This window comes from Hoplias malabaricus, chromosome X2, assembly GCF_029633855.1.
Source record: "Hoplias malabaricus isolate fHopMal1 chromosome X2, fHopMal1.hap1, whole genome shotgun sequence".
NCBI classification, from domain to species: Eukaryota; Metazoa; Chordata; class Actinopteri; order Characiformes; family Erythrinidae; genus Hoplias; species Hoplias malabaricus.
Genome location: NC_089819.1, coordinates 4,379,299 through 4,401,587, shown reverse-complemented (window position 1 = coordinate 4,401,587; position 22,289 = coordinate 4,379,299). Strand labels below are relative to the sequence as shown.

Sequence of the window (22,289 nt, the reverse complement as noted above, 5' to 3'; positions counted from 1 at the left end):
TGATAGAATAGCTACAGTAGAAGTAATGGAGATAAAGTAGAAAACATTTCAGACATACAATTATACAATTCCAAATCCTGTTGTGAGTGTACTATTTATCGGTGCAATGCTACTGGCTCTTCTGCTTCCAATCAAGGCCATCATTACTGCATCTCAGGCGTGTGAGTCCAACTTTCACATGAGATTGTCCCCTACAGCAGTGCTATGTAATCCCTGAATATATAAATCCTCAGAGAGAAAACCCCAGGATAATGAATTGTCAGTCTGGAAAGCCTTGCTCCAGGTAACAGAAGCAGCCAAGCATGCGCAGATGAGGGGCTTGTTAGTGGGGATTTAATGCAGATTTCCTGATTGGCTGTCCACAGTGAATGGACATGGCTTGCCTTTCTGACGTTAAGCTTTCTGTGTGTCCCCTCAGGCGCAGAAGTCGTGGATCGAGAGGGCTTTCAGCAAGAGAGAATGCGTGCATATCATCGTCAGCACCAAAGACCCCCATAGGTAAGCCTCAAACACTGCTCTTATCTTGGGGCCCATCACTAGGCAAGATGAATTAAGGCATGCAAATGGAGGTAATCCAATAAATGTAATCAGTAAGAGAAAGAAAATTTGGGGGTGGGTAGTTTACATTGGCTTCATTTATGGCCCATTCTCTAAGCAGGATTTGATTGGCCACTTGGGTGTAGAGATTGTATCTTTCCAGGAGGAGGGACAGGGGGAGGAAACAGGGAGTGGTGAAGGCAGTCACCCACTCTAATCAAGTGCACTTCCTGAAATCATTGAAAGTGATCGCAGGACTGATAGGAGAGCAGCAGCCACACACTTCGGTGAGACATTATTTAGATGGATTAACTTGATGTAAATATGCCACACATTTCCATTCAATTACTTTGAGTAGAGGTAGCAAATATAGACTTACTACAATGAGCCACAGGACATGTTTCTGATTAGTTTCAGGTTGTTTGGCTTTTGTTAAACAAATCTAATGTCCTTCCTAATTTTCGTTCTCATTGAATATTGTGTAAGAACAGCTTACAGTGCACTGACATTTTACATCCAGTCTGACCCTGTGTTTATAACAAATACACCATCGCATTCTGCTCCATCTCTTTCACTCTGTACATTACAAGTGGAGGCAGACACTATGATCTAAAAGTAGGTTTGTTCAACAAACAAAATACAACGAAAATGAAATTATAGTTGAGAGACAAAATGATTATGGCATATTCTTTGTAGAAAACCCAGCAGTATAAACTGACTCTGACTCTGATTAGGAATGTTTAAGAACCTCCAAAGAGATGTACTTTTCAATGGTCTAAGCAAATAAAAGAATTCCTTTGGGTGGTGTCTGTCTTTTTTTCCAAACTCCTGAAACTGCACATATTGATTGTATCTATGTTCAAATTGTCTAAAATGTCTTAAAGCAATTCTTAATAGAAGCTTTAAATATGGTCCACTCTCATTAACATCAAACAGACACAGTGTTCACAGTCTGAACTCATTTACTCTAAAGCAAGCACCACTTTCAAGACCCCATCTCATGCTTAAAGACAGAAACTTCAGACACCCGTCATGCTTTGATGCTTCTGGAAACCTTTCTTTTTTTACTGCTCACAAGCAAGGGTGTGATAATAACAGAGGAATGAACCCAGGTCACACTCAGCTGTTCAATTTAATCACAAAAGCTGGGAAAGAAAAGCAAAAACTTTTAATACTAGTGTGAACTCTTCTCCATTCTGCAATAAAAGAATAAGAGCTAAGAACTTTTTTTAGTTTCAGCCTTTTCAGGCATTTCTGTGATCTTTTTTTTTTGACCCTTCTGCCGGTCACTTCCAAATGAAGTCTGTTGCGAAAAACTTTTCCTCGTCCTTGGTTTTATACTCCATGGATCACATGAACCACTCCAACTTATTCCAAAGGTACCTAACAGAGCTCCATCACTTCAGAAAGGAGTTCCACTACTCCAAAGCCCTGTGCTGGATGGGTTTATACCCTTCTAACTGTCTCAAAGAGCAAAGGCTATTACAGCAGTAGCTACTTGTTAAGACCACAAGAAGTCTTGTATTGTCCATCATAGGGTATCAGGTAGGTCATAATGTTTTGGCTCATGATGTATGTAAATTATAACAGTATGTCTGTGCTCTAACTTACTTTCCTGGCAGATGCTGTTGTGGGCGTCTCATTGGCCAACATGTGGGCCTGCCCCCCAGCATCTCGACCAATCAGAACGACAAGTCCGAGCGCGTGACCAAGAACGACAGCCTTTCGGAGAAATGGTCCATCAGCAAACACACGCAGCTGAGTCCCACCGATGCTTTTGGGACCATCGAGTTCCAGGGAGGGGGGCACTCCAACAAGGCTATGGTAACAGAGACCAAGACTAAAGAAATTGTCTGCAAAATATTGTCAAAAAATATAATAATGATATTTTTGTGTTTGTTTATATGTCTCATAAACATTTATTTCAGCTAGTCATTTGTGAAGAATTGTGCTTAAATATTCATTCCTATTATTAATTATTGTCCACTTTGGGTGGTTGTTAAATGAGATCTGGAGTGTAGTGTTCCATTCCTTTCTTTTCCTTCTGATTGGTCAGTACGTGCGAGTGTCTTACGACACAAAGCCAGACCTCCTGCTGCACCTGATGACCAAGGAGTGGCAGCTGGAGCTCCCCAAGCTACTCATCTCTGTCCACGGGGGTCTCCAAAATTTCGAGCTCCAGCCCAAGCTAAAGCAAGTTTTCGGAAAAGGCCTGATCAAAGCTGCCATGACAACAGGAGCCTGGATCTTCACAGGCGGTGTCAACACAGGTGGGTTTTCACTATGAAAATGTCTGGTTTTACACCATTGGAAAACACCTCTGCACTTCACCAGGAAGACTTGGGTTTGATTCCAAGCCCTGGCAGAAACGTTATTATCTAAGATTCCTTGGGCAGGACTATTAACTCTGCTGTGGCCCATGTCTTTTCATTTTGATAAAAATTGTAAAGCACTGTTAACAAATCAAAGAAACAATTTTCTTTATTTCTTGAATCCTTTCTCTTTCCCAAGGATCCACACTGATTGTGGCTTTGTATATATATATATATATATATATATATATATATATATATAACTACACTGAGGCCAGATATAGTGCTGTACTAAAGCTAGCTTGGAGGGGGGTGGGTCTATGATGCCAGACTTCACTGTTGAGCCTTCTGGAGGTGTTGTGGGCTTAATTCAATGAAATACTAGTGAGAGGAGGTGCCTACCTGATGACCCCTGTGAACAGCTAGTGATGCAGTGGGTGGTTTGTGTACTCATGTGATGGGCTCAATGAGTAACCATAGATGTTAAGGGTAGTTGGATGCTGATTGGATCATGTTAGGGTGTAGCTGTAGGACTGGAACCATAGAAACTGTGTGGCTGCCATAGGAAAAGAGTGAGGTGGGCCCTATGTGGAGGTCTGTTGGATTGGCATAGGATATTTTACATCTTATCTTTTGTATGGTTAAAATTGTAAATATAACCACTACAAACACTTGAGAATATTCATATTACCAGAATGTATTAATTTTGTATTAATATGGACTACAAATTCTAAGCAAGAATGGGTAAAGGTAAACCAACCTAGTAAATATCAGCAGGTGCAGGTATTTTAAACATTCCACTCCCTACAGTGAATAATACTACTGTGTTTTCTGCTTTATAAATGTGTAAAGAACCTCATACAACACTCTGATGTCCACACACAGGGGTCATCCGTCATGTGGGAGACGCTCTGAAAGACCATGCCTCCAAATCCAGGGGCAAAATCTGCACCATTGGCATTGCCCCCTGGGGGATAGTGGAGAACCAGGAGGACCTTGTGGGCAAAGATGTATGTAATCACAAACACGTACTTTAAATAATGTTAAAACCAAACAAAGTTATTAAAAAGATCTTGTTATTAATCTACATTCATTGTATATAACACATCAGATTTACTTCAGACTCATAACTAAGAGCAAAAAACACATGCATTCCTAAATATAAGCAAAACATTTTAGAAAATAAAATAGTGCAGAAAAAGTTACAGATACATAGTTATACAGACAACAGCCAATCAGAAAATCGCAGCACAATAATCTATTAAAAAAAACTGAAGCAACACACACTGTAAAAAAAACCCGTAAAATTTACAATAAAAAACTGGCAGCTGTGGTTGCCAGAATTTCACCGTAAAATATATGGTCACGTTTTTGGCAGTCATAAATTTTACACTTAAGAACTGTTTTGTTTACAGTACTTTTCTGTTAAAAAAACAGATATACACCAGAAAAAAAAAGCCATAGTATTTACATAAAAATAACAAAGAAACATTGTTTTGCCATACAATTAACATGTAAATTGTGTAACAAATAAGAGAATGGAGACTGAGAAATAGCCATATTTAGATATAGCCAAACCACATCATATGTTCAGCCCTTAAAAAGAGATATTGCAGTAAGAACCAAAGAAATATGCAGTATCTGTGTGCCACACTCCAGCACTCGGAACAAATGCTGATGGTGAACTTTCCTGACCAACACACATCTCGTGATAGCATGCACAGAAACACACACACACACACAGACACACACACACACGCAAATACACAAAATAATCTCCCCAATGCAACCCAGAATCAAAGAAAGAAAAAAAAAACAAAGAAACTCTGAAAATCACAGAAAATATGGAGAAGCAAGGCATGCTGGGAGCTCCCTAATGAGTCTCAGCTCCTCACAGTATTTGGACACCTGTACCGCCCCTAATGGTTTGTGCATTTAACAGTGGAATAATGTTTTGTTTTGTTTTTACAGTGAAGAAATGTAAAAATTTGTATTTTGTCTGATAAAAGTATTTATATTTACATTTATATTTTAATTTTAATTTTAAATATATGAGTTTACAGTCATTTACTGTCATGGTTTTGCAGATTTCCACTGTAAAATTCACAGACATTTTTGTCAAATCTGGAAACAGAAGGGTTAAGTGTAAAATAACAAGAACGTATGTATGTTATGTATGCATGTATGGCGGTGGTGATATATGGCGGCTTCTCTGCAAATGTTTTTGCACCATTATATGTCATCAATTTATTGATGAATGGAGCAATTTTCCTGAACATATGACATATATGAAGATTAATATTTTAAAATTAAAAATTAAAAATTATTTAGAAACTGAGAGTTCTACAAAAGGTCCTTCGAATATCAAAAGTAATGGACCAATACTGTCCAAAAATTTACAGTTTACTATAGATTTCTCAAAGCTTTATGTACCAATAAATTACTTACACACATACAACACATAATATCTGGACATTTAAAAATGCATATACAGTATATAACCAATGTAAACATGCCTGAAGACTTGTTTCTCCTCACTGTGTGTTTTAAGTGTCCAGTCTCGTCTAGATGTCATTCATCTGAAGGGATATGGAATAATGCCATTTTAAAAGATGAGTTTTTGTAAACTCCTGATTTACAGACTGTACACAGCTAAGTACACAGATCCCGTCCTAGCAGCAGCCCTGATTGTGGACAGTTGAGAGATCTTACAAAAATGATATTAATGTATTCTCCACATGCATTTCCAATGATACAAAATGTGCTGAATTATTTACGCCAACCGCAATGTGTCAGCTTAGTTCAGTTAAGAAGCATATGCCTCAATCTGCCATGTGTTATTTATGACTACCCACTTCTATCTGCTCTCTCTCTCTCTCTCTCTCTGTCTCTCTCTCTCTCTCTCTCTCTCTCTCTCTCTCTCTCTCTCTCTTCCCTCTTTGTCCTGCGTTTTCCTGTTGTCACGCTTTTGCCCTTTGTAGTGCTCTTTCTTGTTTGCCTTTGTGTTTTTTCTTGTGTTTCATAGATGTCTGTCAGGTGCTGCTTATCACATGGCTCTTTTTTTGTTTTGTTCATGTCTCCTCCTTGTCATTATTGATCCCACCTTGGCCTCATTTGTGGTCCGGCCCTCACATAATAATAATAATAATAATAATAATAATAATAACACGTCACTCTCCAAAGAAAAATATGTATATCTAATTTTTGTCTATTTTTAGATACTACATCGTTTGAACACAACAGCTGTCCTCCACATTGTGTGAAAGTTTCATGATGAATGGACCAATAGAAATGCTCTCCAAAACTCAGCTATAGCTAACAGTTGCCCACACTGGCTGGTCTACGTTAACCCTTGTTTTTCTGTGTGGTGTCTGGCAGGTGGTCCGGCCATACCAGACCATGTCCAATCCCCTGAGTAAACTGACTGTTCTGAACAGCCTGCACTCACACTTCATTCTGGCGGACAATGGAACCACGGGCAAATACGGTGCCGAGGTCAAACTCCGTCGGCAGCTGGAGAAACACATCTCCCTGCAGAAGATTAACACACGTGAGTCCATCACCTGGTCAACTGGACAGTGGCGTGTATGTGTGAGTGTATAATTTACCCTGTGGGACAGACATGCTTTAATATTTTATTAAAATAACCCAAAAATGACAAAAATCAGTTTATTAATTATGGCTATATTACACTATCAGGGACCACCCTTTAATAGAATTTCCAGTCTGCAAGTGCTTAACTGAAATGTTTTCAGTGAAATTGAAGACTGGTCTCTGGGCTGTGTGCTTGTTCAAAACTGATTTTGAACTAATTGTAGCCTCTGGCTTTTGCACAGTACTGTACACTGGTCACATTTTAGAAGCACCTGATTGGTTAGTAATAGATGGACTACAGTTTTAAAGGCAGATGTTTCTAATAAAGTGGCAAATCAGTGGTGCATGACTCAGAACACAGCAATGAATGTTTAGTGCAAAGTTAAAGTAAAGAGAGCTTCTGCAGCCTGTGATTCACAAGGGGTCAGTGAAGAGCCCGCAATAGTGTCCACTCAGATGTCCAGGTTAGTTCAGAGCATGGTGTCAAGCTCTTCAGTAAAATAGCTTGAGATTATTGCACACACACACACACACACACACACACACACACACACACACAGTGTGTTTTCATGCAGTGAAACCCTTATGTTACCCATAAGTATAAGTCTTCACCGTTAAACTGGATGTACACGCTCAGAAAAAGGTACTGTAGAGGTACATTATTGTTCTTAAGGATACAAACTGTTGAAATTTACCTTTAAAAGTACAACAGTGTTAAAGTCCAGTGGTTTCCCCTTAAGGTACACTACACTGTCTTCTCCAGAAGGAGAGGTGAATATTATAAAAGATTGCATTATAGAACTCCAAAAACCAGCATTAAGTCTAGGAGATGAAATGGGGCATCATGAAATCAACACAATTTAATAATTACAGTTATAATATAATTACAACATAAAAATATAATACATTTTTTTTCAACAAGAAGCTGCAGTTTAAAAAAACCTGCAGTCAACATGAATATTTAGTAGATTGTGTACGATTATGAAGGGCACAAGAGCAAAATAATTTTAAAAATTGTATTTTATTTTTAGGGTCGGAAGCACCTTTCTCTGACAAATGAAAAACTCCAGGATCTGTTTATCTGATGAGGAGGGTTTTGGAGTGACATTAGGCCCTGCATGGTTGCTATGGATCCCAATATTACTAATCGTTTTCAATTCCGTATCAAATGTGACGATTTCTCGGTGTATGCAGTGAGTGCATCTTCATCATATATAAGGGGTATCTACAATGCAAACAGTAGATCTGTGGACTAGAGGCTTTAGATACGTTTGACAACAGCTAGTATCGCTAGACTGGTTTTAATAGGAACTTCTCCACTGACCCCCACTGACCCCAACTGACCCATAACCCAGCACCTCCCAGCATCCCAATAGTTACGAATGGACCAATCTAAACAGCAACCATCCTAATCCTAATGTTCACTGCATTGCATGTGTCTTCTGTCAATTGGAGGGAAGCAGCAAGTGGTCAAGAAGAAGTGGGTGAATGCTTGACCATAGTCTCCCCTCCCAACTCTAAGCCCCTCCCCCCATCTCCCAGTCATGTGACCTGTGGGCTTCCCTTTGTCATCCTATGCCTGGGTTCAAAGAGGGGGCTGGGAAGGCAAAGGGACGTCCAGTCGTCATCAGCAGCATCTGTGTCCATGCAACTGACCGACTGAACCGATCTCTTGAACTGACCACTGACTGCTCGTCATTGACTGGCACCTCACTGTGCAGGCTCATACTGCATAATAAGTGGCATAAACCTACAGTTGTTATAGCGCTTTTGAAAGTGGAGTTAATTAAAAATAAAGAGGAAAAATGCAACTATTAACAACCAAAAGTAGAGATGGTCCAAAACTACTTTAAAAACCTTGATCAAACCTTCAAACCCAATATCACTGAGGATATGAGGTTTTATTTTGACAACAATAATATGTTGCTTTGCATACACTGACACTGCATAATGATTATATTTTATACAATGTTCTGAAAATTAATTGATTGGTCACTGTGTGACACCCACTGCTTTTTTTAAAAAAAAGAATGCTGTATAAATTTTAAAAAATGTTGTTTAAATTAATACTTACATCATATTAAAGAGGCACAACATATATTTGAAACATAGGCAGCGTCTTAGATTTAGGTGTAGGCTAATGTTAGGTTTGGGGTTATGTCTATGTCTCTCACTATTGGATAGTACTGTACGTTCCTTAAGGAAGAAAAATTGTCAGAGGCTGAATAATCTTGTTGGAATATCGCTGAGTCATAAAGCTTGTCTTGGGCAGAAACATCTATTTCAAACTTTGCAGATATATTCATCTTTTGTTGCACTCTAAACTATGAAATAACCCTTGGGCAGATAAACATTTTTGCCTCTCTGGCAGAAATGTGATGGCTGATTCGATAAAGCAAGCAAATATATATGCACTTTGTTTGCGGTGTCATTTCGCGGTTGCTGAAGCTAGTTTTGTCTGCTGAGCAAAAACCACACATATCCAACAGTCTCCCCTATCTCGCCATAGGTTTCTAGACAACCCTCACTGCAATGTTCCAACATCTTATATAAAGCCTTTTGAAAACAGGAACAGGACAAATGATGCCATTTAGTACCATTTAAAAAACAAGGGAGCTGTCCATGGTGCTGTAATATATGCACTATTTACATTCGTTCAGTATTTTTCTAATGTGGACATTGGATAAATCTTGGGACCTTATCAGGGAATGTTATGTTTTCTAATAGGCATTTTATAAATAGTGGAAATCAAGCAACATATTCTCAGATCAGATTACATACATAGAAATAGGGATAAAACATGTCTGATCCTGATATATGCAAACTGTGTGGAGATGTTCTTCAGGTGACCTCCAGATGCATTGTAAATCCTTCACCCACTCTGCTGATGGAATGTTGCTGCTGAGGGCTTTAGGCTGAGCTCATCCCTTGATTTGATTACCTTTCCTCTCCAGCTGGAGAAGGACATCCATATCACTCTCCGTTTGACCTCGCAGTCATGCCAGGAACCGCCCACATTACTCCGCTGTGGACACATTCCAGCAGAATATAATAAGCCATAAATACTTTCCCATACACCCCCACTGTGTTCCTGTCTATACACATTCAGAGCTGGTAGTTTTGTGTTTTGCTTCCTAGATTTATGAAAACACTGTATGACACTGTAATAACTACAAAATCTATGATGGTCCAAGATCACCATCTGTAATCCCAAGTGTCAGCTAGAGTGAGATGATATTACACTATCGTAGACCTGTGCCAGGAAGCACCAGGGTACAGTATCCAGCAGGGTATAATAAATGTTATATATACACTGAAAGAACACTGGATTAGGAACACCTATATTGTCCATTTTATCAGCTCCACTCACCACACAGAAACACGTTGTAGTTCTACTATTATATAAACTTTAGTCCATCAGTTTCTCTGCATAATTTCTGATCCCCATTTTTGGTCAGGACCCCCACAGGATCACCATAGAGCAAGTGTGATTTGGGTGGTGGATCGTTCTCAGTGGTGCATTTACATGTATGAGTGGATCAGACATAGCAGTGCTGCTGGAGTTTTTAAAGCCCTTAGTGTCACTGCTGGACTGAAAATAGTCCACCAACCAAAAATAGCCAGCCAACAGTATCCTGTGTCCACTGATGAAGGACTAGAGGATGATCAACACAAACAGATGAGTTAATGTCTCTGACTTTGTGTCTAACAAAGCGGCACGGTGGCTTAGTGGTTAGCACGTTCGCCTCCCAGCGCTGGGAGTTTCCATGTTCTCCCCGTGTCTGCGTGGGTTTCCTCCGGGGACTCCGGTTTCCTCCCACAGTCCAAAAACATGGAGTGTAGGTGAATTGGCTTCTGTCTAATAACTGTCCTGGTGTGTAAGTGAATGAGTGTGAGCCCAGATATGGATTGGAACTCTGTCCTGGGTGAAACCCTAGTGCCCGATGCAGTCCTCCAGGTGGACGGTCGTTCCTGGTCGAGAGTACGCTGTGCGCGTTTGGCTGCCGCTTCTCACCAGTGTGTGTGGATTGAGTGTTCTGAGCAGTGTGGGTTGTAAAGTGTCCTTGGGTGTCTAGAAAGGCGCTATATAAGTGTAAAGATACATACAAAGCGGAAAGTGAGTAGACACTTGAGCATCACTGCTGTGTCTGATCCACTCATACCAGCACAACTCTAAGACATAACTGCTCTGTGGTGTTCCAGTGGGGGTCCTGACCATTATTGAGCAGGGGGAAATGGGGATCAGAAAGTATGCAGAGAAACAGGTTGACTAAATTCTGTAATCGTAGAACTATAAAATGCTCATTTATAGTCAGTGAAGCTGAGAGAATTTACAAGGTAGGTGTTCCTAATCCAGGGATCGTTCAGTTTATGTACACATGCTTCCTTCGCTGTGTTCTATTTCTATAAATCAAAACAAATCGCACAGCCAATGTCTCTGCTTTCTGCTCCACTGGACGTACGGAGAAAACATGATATGACGTTTTGAATGTCACCACGAAGGTTAATAACTTCTAAAACTTCTAATGAAAAACCATGAGCCGGGGTTTAACACTGCAGGGCAAAAAGGCCATGGAATTTAATCACCAGCGTTTTTCTGAATTTGAACAAGCAGAGGTCAAATGCGAGACTAAGTAAAACGCAATGCTATTAAAATACACGGGGGGAGCTGTCCATGGTGCTGAAGTGTGTTGCGGCTGCATAAAGGCTGTGTATATGAATCACGGTCCAAGAGTTTGTAAACACCCCTTTAAAATCTGTGAATTCAGACATTGTGATGCATTCTGTGCTGACACAGACACATTGCATAGATAAGTATTTCAAATGGATAGGGACACTGTTCCAATATCTAGTTCCAATAGAATAGGCTATAGGTGTAAAGTGATTCTCCTGAGGAAGCTTTAATAGCAACTTATTCAGGCATTTTGATCCGTTACAGTATGTGGACACAAGTTTTTGGACATCTACACATTAAACCGACAGGCACTTTTATGCTTTTTGTTTACTTTATTTACTTATTTTTTATACTCTGTTGCTGAAACAATTCAATTTTCCCCTTGAGGGATGATAAAATTCTATCCTATTAATATGGAATTGGTTCCCTTCTGCAGCTACAACAGCAGGTTTGGAACAGTAGGTACTGAGTGGGCAGAGAATTGGTGACTTTTATGCACTGTGCACCTCAGCATTCATGGAACCCACTCTGTAACTTTATGTATTCTGCCACTTTGTGGCTGAGTTGCTGTGGTTCCCACTGCTTCTAATGTTCAACAATACAACTCACATCTGATCGTGGAATATGTAGAAGAGGGAGAAATTTCACAAACTGACTTGTTGTAGCAGTGGCATCTTATTACACTACCATGCTCAAATTGAAGGAGCTCTCTAGAATGATACATTATATCAGTAATGTTTGTAAAGGCAAGCTGTATAGCTGGGTGCTTGATTTTATACACCTGTGACAATGGGACCCAATGAAACCTCAGTAACAAGCTTAGGTGGTCTGTCCTAATACTTTTGCCACAAAGTGTAAGGAAATGTGTTGCCAATACATGCACATTACTGCTCAGATAAATAAACCATTTCAGTGCATCCAACAATAAAGGCAGCAGCTTCTCTGCAACTCTGCAGATACTTCAGGGGCATTTAATGAGGTGAAGAAGACATATTTCTAATTGTATTCACTAAAGCATCACTAGCTTGAGCTTAGGGATTGAAATCAAATGCTGCAGATGTCCATTTGTGTGAATTTGTACAGGTCAGTGATCTGCACATGCTTCTGTGGCTTTTGGATTCCGCTGACCGGCCTCCTGGGCTCCACTCCATACCTGTCGTTCTGCCTAGCATTGGGGCCAGGGTCCACCTGCCTTCCTAGCCTAGAAACCTGTTTTAGCATCGTCGCTAACTAGAGCTGTGCGCCATGGTGGCATCTGCTGCTCCCTCGCTATGGTGGGATATTTCTGGACATCATTCCCTGCTGCTGCCGCCTTTGAACGTTCCCTCAGTGGGTGGCTAGATATTAGCATAATCCTGCTACATCATGCTGTCCAGCCACAGGGGCCTAGCATTCAGGACTCTTTCTCTCTGTCATTTCAAGATGCATCATAATCAAAATCCTTGTGTTTATATGGGATAGTAATTCATTTCATTCATTGAATTTACAGTCAGAAGGGCCATTGAGTAACAGTACAGCTCCTATATATATATATGTGTTGAGCTCCTGAAGACCTGACCAGTGAGAGAACTTGGCTGTACCTATATCACAGAGAGGATATTCTGACTGGACAATTTTCCATTCAGCTTATGGAGATTTTAACCATTTTGTTCCTAAACAAAACTTGAATTGAAATAGGAGTACTGCTACAAGGAAAGCAAGAAAGATTACAACAGTCACAGTGAACAAAAACTGAGAACTTTATAAGCTGAAACCCTTGAGGCTTCCCCGCTGCTTAGCGTTTTAAAATGGATCTGTTGTTGTGTGAGTGTTGTGGTTAATTGCAGTCATCATTCCTAACTGACACTGCTTTCTGTTCGGCTGTTCAGTATGTCCCATATATATTCGGTCAGTCAGAATAATGCTGCCACCTAATTGACTGAACACGAGTATGAGCATTAGATTTGCTTTTAATGAAGGCACTGATCTCTTTATCTCTCTCTTTCTCTCTTACACTCTCACTCCCTTTCTCTATCTCTTGCCCTGACATCTTCCTCATAGCTATGATCATTGTGCTGCTTGGAACAAATTATTTAGAAGACTTTCTCTCATTCTCTCCCTCTCTCTCTCTCTCTCTCTCTCTCTCTCTCTCTCTATCATCTCAATATTTCTCATTATCACTTTTTTCCCAGTAGTCTTGTAAAGACTTTGGTCTGGTATTCTGGACAGGCAAAAACTGAATGCAATGAGGTGGAGGTGCCAACATCTAATATTTTATTCAGAACAGAACACAAATCACAGATCAAAAGTTTAAACTGAGAGAATGGAAAAATATTTTTTAAGGGAAAAATATGTTGTTTCAAAATTTCATGGCGTCAACAAATCCCCCAAAAAGTTGGGACAAGGCCATTTTTTACCACTGTGTGGCATCCCCCCTTCTTCTTACAACACTCAACAGACGTCTGGGGACAGAGGAGACCAGTTTCTCAAGTTTAGAAATAGGAATGCTCTCCCATTCATGTCTAATACAGGCCTCTAACTGTTCAATCGTCTTCAGCCTTCTTTGTCGCACCTTCCTCTTTAGGATGCACCAAATGTTCTCTACAGGTGAAAGATCTGGACTGCAGGCTGCCATTTCAGTACCCGGATCCTTCTCCTACGTAGCCATGATGTTGTGATTGCTGCAGAATGTGGTCTGGCATTATCTTGTTGAAAAATGCAGGGTCTTCCCTGAAAGAGATGACGTCTAGATGGGAGCATATGTTGTTCTAGAACCTGAACATAGTTCTCTGCATTAATGGTGCCTTTCCAGACATGCAAGCTGCCCATGCCACAAGCACTCATGCAACTCCATACCATCAGTGATGCAGGCTTCCGAACGGAGTGTTGATAACAACTTGTGTTATCCTTGTCCTCTCTGGTCCGGATGACATGGCGTCCCAGTGTTCCATAAAGAACTTCAAATCGTGACCCATCTGACCACAGAACAGTCTTCCATTTTGCCACACTCCATTTTAAAAGACCCCTGGCTCAGTGCAAACGTCTGAGCTTGTGGAGCTTGCTTAGAAATGGCTTCCTCTTTGCACTGTAGAGTTTCAGCTGGCAACGGTGGATGGCACAGTGGATTGTGTTCCCTGATAATGCTTTCTGGAAGTATTCCTGAGCCCATTCTGTTATTTCCTTGACAGTGGCATTCCTGTTTGAGGTGCAGTGACGTTTAAGGGCCCAGAGATCACGAGCATCCAGTAGAGTTTTACGGCCTTTACACTTACGCACAGCAATTGTTCCAGATTCTCTGAATCTTTTGATGATGTTGTGCACGGTTGATGATGATAACTTAAAAGTCTTTGCTATTTTACGCTGGGTAACACCATTCTGGTATCGCTGCACTATCTTTCTGCGCAACAATGGTGGAATTGGTGATCCTCTTACCATCTTGTCTTTAGAGAGACACTGACACTCTGAGAAGCTCTTTTTATACCCAATCATGTTGTCAATTGACCTAATTAGTGTAAATTGGTCTTCCAGCTGTTCGTTATATTCTCAATTTCCTTTTTCCAGCCACATATTGCTACTTGTCCCAACTTTTTTGGGATTTGTTGACACTGTGGAATTGTGAATCAACATATTTCTCCTTTAAAATGTTACATTTACTCAGATTAAACTTTTGATCTGTCATCTATGTTCTATTACGAATAAAATATTGACATTTGCCATCTCCACATCATTCTTCATTGCATTCAGTTTTTATTCACTATTTGTTTAGTGTCCCAACTTTTTTGGAATCCGGTTTGTGAATGCTTATGTTTCTCATTAATTAATGGCAATCATGCTGTTTCTCACGGCTAGATGAAACTTTTATTAAAGGAACACTAAGTAAGACTTACTTAGTGTTATTTAAGTAGGTTTTTTGCTCATGGGGCTCCTCGGATTATAGTTTATTTTTACAGCACCGTACTGAAAACAGCAGGGAGGTGGAGGGAGTGAAGGTGGTTTCTTACTCTCCTCCAAATATTACATAGTGTAGTTACTGCAGTGCTGAGCCCAGGGTAGCAACAACAGAGGCTCTATTCTCCTTAATGCAGGTCAGTGATTCATCACAATGGTTCTGAGACTGTTGCTTTGAGGTAAAAACATTATGTAGTGTTCATTTAAAGGGCATCTCAGTGCATATGCACATGAATTTGGGGATCTGGAATTCTTTCCAGACAACAATCTCTGAACATGGGATAAAGTCATTATGATTTTGTGCTGCATTTTGCCTAGAGTGCAGACACTGAAAGCACAAAAGACGATTTTAAACAAAGTAAAACATGCACAACAGGTGAGAAATAAGAGTACGGATTAAATATGGAGAAAATGTATGGAGAATAGAAAATAACTAAACAGCAGAGCTTCTGCTCCTCTCTCCTCACTTCTGGGCTCTCGTGCTGAACTGAGCTATGGCTCATTCTCATTATAGGAACAGGCACTGAAAGTGTTTTTTCTGAACAAGCTGTTTAGACAGGGGTGGTGCTATGGTGTTTGGTGTTTAGTCATGAGGTGAAGCGCATAATATTTTTCATGTCTTTGAGTTATGTCCTTTAATACTATAGATGATAAGATTTCAGTAAACAGCTGAGTGAATGTCAACATGGTGTCATTCTGCCAGATATAAATAGCAAAATTAATGTTCAGTGTTCATAGCATGGAGTGTGGGAACATGCTGTGCTTCCACACCTGCGGCTCCAACTGTGAGCTGATTTCTATGGTGGCTGAAAAAAAACAGCATGAGGCGAATATGAAACTGTGCCGCGCGTTCAGAAACACTGCAAAGAAGTTAACAACACTATGGAAGTGGACACAGAAAAGGGATGAAAAATTCCCATATCCTAGCAACAGTTACTACAACAAAACTTCAGCCATAGAGTGTATTTGAGACAATGAGGCAAATACCGTGTTGGGTTCTGTTGTAGTTCCTGTTGCGTAGGTCAGTTTTACCCTTTGTTTGTCCACTTCTGTACTACCCTAATTTCATGTCTTCCTGTTTGCAGCCTGTTGGGCCTTCTTGGCCACTGTAGAAATCACCTTGGGATGTCATTTATTTTCCCATGCTATTAAAATTTACTTGAACGCTTAGAGGACCATTTAGACTCTAAGCATGCAACTTATGAATATGAAGGACTTCATATTAGGCATATATTATAGTCCTTTGTGTAGAAGCTATTACTTCAGGAATAACATTGTGCATTAGAGAGGGAGCATAGGGAGCCCTTTGGGGATTGAGCTTGAGTGAGACAAGCAGCTTGTGTTTTAAACTGATGTAAATTTTATTCCTATGTCTGTTCGTTCTGAAGCAGATTATTTCCTATAAAATTTCCTACTGAGCTTGCTAAACTGTAACAGTTCCATATGCGCAGAATATACAGGCTCCAATTTGGAATGAAGTCAGGGGGAGGAGTATACATTGCTAGTAATTTTTATACATTCCTTTTTAAAGCCACTGTTTTCTTCTGTTGGATTTTAGTGGGCGGGACTTAGCTATATGCTTATGCTGTGGCGGCTCCTGTCACATCTCTCAGCAGGGATAATAGTTGCAATGGCAGCTAAGGTGACTTGTTTCAATAAATTAAGAGCTAGCCGTCTAGACAATTGGTATATTGCCTTGTGCAAATGAATCAGGAAGCTAAATCGACACGGTCATGTATCATTTTCATACTGTATAGTGTCTGTGGATAGCAGTGTCCAGGAATTAATATTGTCTCTAAAGTGACTGAACCATCGACTGAGGTCATAAACAAATAAACTGTCATTTAGTCATGTATCATTTATCATTAATCATATAATAATCAGTTTTCTTTTCACTCTTAAAATATTTTGGTTCTGTTTTCGCTTTGTTTAGTGTTTTACAAATAATATATACTTTTTAAAAAATGAATGGATAGTGGCTTTAAAGAATAACTTGGTATAGTTCAATTTGAAATGACCTCAGTTCCGAGTAAGAGGGTTGTATAAATGGAAAATTCCTATTACTTTTGCTATTTAGCTATTGCTGAGATTTATAAAGGATTATAAAGTTGTATTTAATCAGAGCCAATGGAGTAAACAGCAGAGTTCAAGCTAGTGCCTAAAGAGTAAACGATATTGTTCACAAAGGCAGTGAAAAGGCTGCTGGGCTTCCCACCAGATGTTTAACTGCCTTTGCTCTTCTCTATTGAACGACACATTAGGGTTCACTTGCTGAGCTGCGTTTGCTTTCAGTTGTTTGCTCTGGCGCTGCTTTTCAAAGCAACTCTGAGACTTGCCGAGGGTGGTTGGACCGCAGAAACGGCCTGGGAAAAGCACAGACAATAATAAATAAACACACCACAGAGCGACTGCAGTTTCTGCTTGTTCTCGGCCGGCAGGCAAAATTAGAAACTGCTGGGCCACATTTTCTCCCACCCCCATAAAGTCATAACACCCTCTTAACACTTTTACACCAAGGCAGAGTGTGATTCTTCCCGAGATTAATGCCACCATCCCTCTGGCCAACACACACTGGAAAGTTCCTACTGTTAGGGAACTCATAAAGGTTGAAAATAGGACATCCAAATCTGACACAGGAAGAATCTAGGGGTTTAATGTGCAGATCTTCAGAAGAGTACCCCATAAATATTCTGTCTGATAACAGCTGTACTCTGACAAAACGCTGTCCCAGTCTGGCTGCAGGCCCACATTAGGATCTGAAGTCACCAGAAGCCCAACAAAATTGACTGTAGTTAAACAGACTGTCTGATCCCATGTATGTCCCGTCAAAGTTCTGTCTGAGCCAAACAAATTTCTCTTGGAACCCAACTGTAGTTGTGTGTTTCTGAGTACAGCACACTCTAAACCCAAAGGAATGTTGATCCCGACTGTATCTTGACAGGTTCTGTCTGTATCACTTCACAGCTTTGACAAGTTACAGAAATAACATGTCAGACCCCCAGAATTTTGGTTTAAAAGTATTGTAATCTAGAAAAATGGACACGGCTGTGTACTATACACTAATACTGTATAGTATTTACTTTGTAATTACCGTAAAAGTTTGAGTGTGGCAGGTTAGTACACATAGATTATTTAACATACTACACCAGTACATACAAACAGGATGTGATGAACTGTTGCTATGACAACTTAGTCATACCGAAATGGCTCCCTATTCACTATTTCCCAATATTACTGAATATACAGTGCATTCTAATAGGGAACTGACACTACCTCATGTGGGTTTTTTACCAAACAGCACAGTGCATTATGGGTATTCCTTATCAACTAATGTCAGCTAGTTTACGTGGGTTCTACCATCTTTTCCGGTGCATTGTGGGATAGTTTGAGTGCACTGAAACACAAAATAGTGCACTATATAGTGAACAGGGCACAGTTTTGGACACAGCACAAACTGCAGCTGTAATCTGTCTGCCATTTTCTTTTTCAAAGACTGAAACGTATATTTTTTCGACACTGCATAGTGTACAGTGTAGGTGATAAAATAAAGGTTTCTGCATTAAAATAATGCACTGTACATCAGATAATAAAAACATTTATATTTTATATAATGCTTCACATCCCTCTGTCTAACATTTACAGCCCTGTCTTGGTGTAGTAATATTAGTTTTATAATCTATGATGTGCACTATGTAGGGAGTAGGTATTTGGGGAGAATAAGAATCTTCTCCCTTTCTGTTCCCAATTGGACTGTGAGACGATAGTGTCCATCATTACTATTCTCAAAAAAATATCAGCTGGTTAAAAGTATGCACTGTAGGTGTTTTAGTATACGCATCTTTGACACATGTAACTATACTACACAATACATACTCAAACACTACTTAGAAGTGCGCAACTGGGTATGCAGCTGTAGATGACAAATATTTCAGTATTAGTCAGAATTCCTTATTTAGCAAAAATGCAAAACAAGAGAATCTAAATGGGTCCATAAAAATTCCCTCCAACCAAACAGGCCCCCAATATATATACTGTCAAATTGCCTAGCAACAGTAACAAACATAAGATTTCATCAAATGGAATTCTGAAGTTACACTTTACCATATTTCTTCACTCTTTCAGTGCCTTCAGAAGTTTATAGATAGGGTAAATCTACAGACTGTAATATAACTCCTGCTGGACCCATGGACTCATGGACCGAACTTGACAAGAATAGCTCTGTCCTGTCAGATTCATCTGATATTTCAGGCTCCCGATTGAAGTGGAAGAAGTAAGCGAGACGCTCGTTTTCCCGCACGCTGCTAGCAGCTGAGTCGAGTAAGGACTGGGCTTTGAAGTCAGCCAGGGCCTATAAATAGAGCAGCTTTATGTAACTGTGCCTGTTTTAGGCACAATGATCGCACATGTGGGACTCTTGGGAACAGCCCACTTCTCTCTCTCTCTCTCTCTCTCTCTCTCTCTCTCTCTCTCTCTCTCTCTCTCTCTCTCTCTCTCTCTACTTTCCACTGTTGCTATCTGCCTACCTTTCTACAGTTCTGTCTTATTACATCTCCCCCCACTCCATCTGTCCCTCGTCTTATTCTTACCTTCATTTTATACCTCCTTCTCTCTCTCTTCTCCTCTCTCTCCATTTTTTCCCCTCTTGATACCATCCTTTTTTGCTATCTGCCTACCTGTCTTTCTACAGTTCTCTTTCTTTCTACATATCCCCCACTCATCTGTCCCTTCTTATATCCTCTCCCTTCGTTTATTCCTCCCCTTCTCTCTCTCTCTCTCTCTGTCCAACTCCTTCTCCTTCTGTTGGCGCTCTCTCTCCTCATGAATAATTCATATTGTTGGAGCAGGATCACTGTTTGAACTGCAGTCATAATGCTAGTGTGGAGGTCGCTTTTTAGAGTGTCAGAGAGTGAGAGAGAGAGAGAGAGAGAAACATGCCATGACAAACCTCTGATGGGCCTGATCCCGCTACCATCACCCCCACCTGCCTCATACACCACCTGTAATTACTCAGGCAATCACTGCTAATAGTCGTTGATGAATGACAGCAGAATCATCTCTGTGCCATCTCTCCATGGTTACTCAGCCACCTCTGGAACCTGTGGAATGAGAGATCTGTGGACTCATGTGTGCTCATGTACTGACCCCTGACATGAACAGCAGAGTCACCAAGGGTCAGTCAGTTTTTTTGGAAGGTTAGACACTGTTAGACAGAAAACCATCCTGCTGCTTGTCAGGCTTAATCAGGTTTTTTGTCGATTGTGTCTTTACTGTTCAGTCTTGTGTTTTGCATCTCTCTCTCTCTCTCTCTCTCTCTCTCTCTCTCTCTCTCTCTCTCTCTCTCTCTCTGATTGGCATGACTGTTTCAGTAACGCTGTTGCCAAAGCATAAAAAAAATAAACGTAACATATTTTAAACATATCAATAAAAAAAAGAAGAACAATTAAATATAATAGAATAAACAAAATTCATTCATTCATTATCTGTAACCACTTATCCAGTTCAGGGTCACAGTGGGTCTAGAGCCTACATGAATCATTGGGCGCAGGCGGGAATATACCCTAGCGCAGGCGGGAATACACCCTGGAGGGGGCGCCAGTCCTTCACAGGGCAAGACACACACATTCACTCACACCTACGGACTCTTTGGAGTCACCAATCCACCTACCAACGTGTGTTTTTGGACTGTGGGAGGAAACCGGAGCACCCGGAGGAAACCCACGCGGACACAGGGAGAACACACCACACTCCTCACAGACAGTCACCCAGCGCGGGACTCAAACCCACAACCTCCAGGTCCCTGGGGTTGTGTGACTGTGACACTACCACCGTGCAGCCCAATAAACAAAATAAGAAATGTATTAAAGGATATTAAATAATAAGGTTTAATAAGAAATACGTACTTACTTTCTTGTGTACAGTAGTTTTGTTTTTAATTGCGGGTGGGGTTTGATGTGGACAGGGTGTTTATGATGAGTGTTGCTCACAGTCCTTCAAGTGGTGGCATGTTGCCACATATTTTGCAGCGAGAGCCATTGTGTTTTGTAGGAAGATTTGTAGTTGTTCGAAGTGAGCCACAATTTCCAGATGTGGGTGGATGTTTTTGGGTGAAATTTTCTCTTGTCATTTTTTAACTTTCTTTCTCTCTCTCTCACTCTCTCTTTGCATCTCCCACTCTCTGAGAGAGAAGCACTAAGTCCTTCCTTCAGGTTTTAGATGGAAGTCGATTTTTCTACCTAAAGAGCTGAACATTTTGTGCTAAACCACTGGGTTGTGCATGAAATTGAGTGCAGTGTAGGTTACTGCTCCTTACACCAGCCATTGTCCAAACTGTAAAGTGGAATTTCAGGCTTCAGCAGGATCACAGAAATGTAAAAGCACCCCGTGCTGGCAACATACAGCACCCAGTGGAAGCATATAAATGGTGAAGGGAAGGAGGGAGCAGAGCGCTGTGACATTTAATGTTAACAATAAAACCCATACAGATAACTATCTGTGAGCTTGGTTCTAGAGCAGGTGGAGTTTCATGTATTCTACTTGAGAAAACCACGATATTGTTGATAGGATATATCATCCGTCCATATCTATCTCTCTATTTATATATAAAATCACCCATGCTTAACCCTCGTTCATACCAAGACAGATTCAGTTGCTTGTTTTTATTCAGAACTTCTAGTTCTCCCTTAAATGCTGCCATAACCACAGGTGCTATAATGTAATTGCTTCACTGTAATGCTTCGAGACATTGGCACACTACTAGCCATGGTTCATGTTTGTTATGAAGTAAAAGGACATAACACATTGAAATTGCATAAAACCTAGTAATACACTGTTTATGATCGATTTTAAAGGAGGAAATCTGGAGGTGTGGTTTCATTTGGTCCCCATCTTGCCGGTGATTCTCAAGGCTTTCGCAGCCCATTGTTTGAAGCATTACCCTGAAATATCTCAATTTCAAGGAGTATCTAGTCATTCCCTTTGTCCCTACACCTAGTTCTCAACAAGAATTAAGACACCCTAATCCTAGGCAAAGCAGAGGGTACTGGTAATGACTGCTTGGGATACTACAGCAAACTGTTGGCAATGACCAAGCAACATCTTAAAAAATCTAAAAGAAATATAAAAAAATGGATATTAAAAAAAATTGTATGAGAACCAGGATCACACTAGCAGTCCTGGGGTGGCATTATGCCTCTACAGCTTCAGGGTTTTGGGGTACTGGGGTTTGTTACTACTTTGTTCTCAGT

General features: G+C 40.4%; 1 protein-coding gene across 5 annotated transcripts in view; it reads left to right on the top strand.

The window, feature by feature from the left end:
- Window positions 1-22,289, top strand: part of LOC136676308 (transient receptor potential cation channel subfamily M member 3-like) — a 245,408-nt gene that overhangs the window by 146,959 nt on the left and 76,160 nt on the right. For all 5 annotated transcript variants that reach the window (XM_066653207.1, XM_066653205.1, XM_066653204.1 and 2 more), the window contains exons 2-6: window positions 419-498; window positions 2,160-2,361; window positions 2,594-2,807; window positions 3,735-3,859; window positions 6,228-6,399. In XM_066653207.1, the coding sequence (XP_066509304.1) occupies window positions 419-498; window positions 2,160-2,361; window positions 2,594-2,807; window positions 3,735-3,859; window positions 6,228-6,399 (793 nt within the window). The remainder of the gene's footprint in view (window positions 1-418; window positions 499-2,159; window positions 2,362-2,593; window positions 2,808-3,734; window positions 3,860-6,227; window positions 6,400-22,289) is intronic.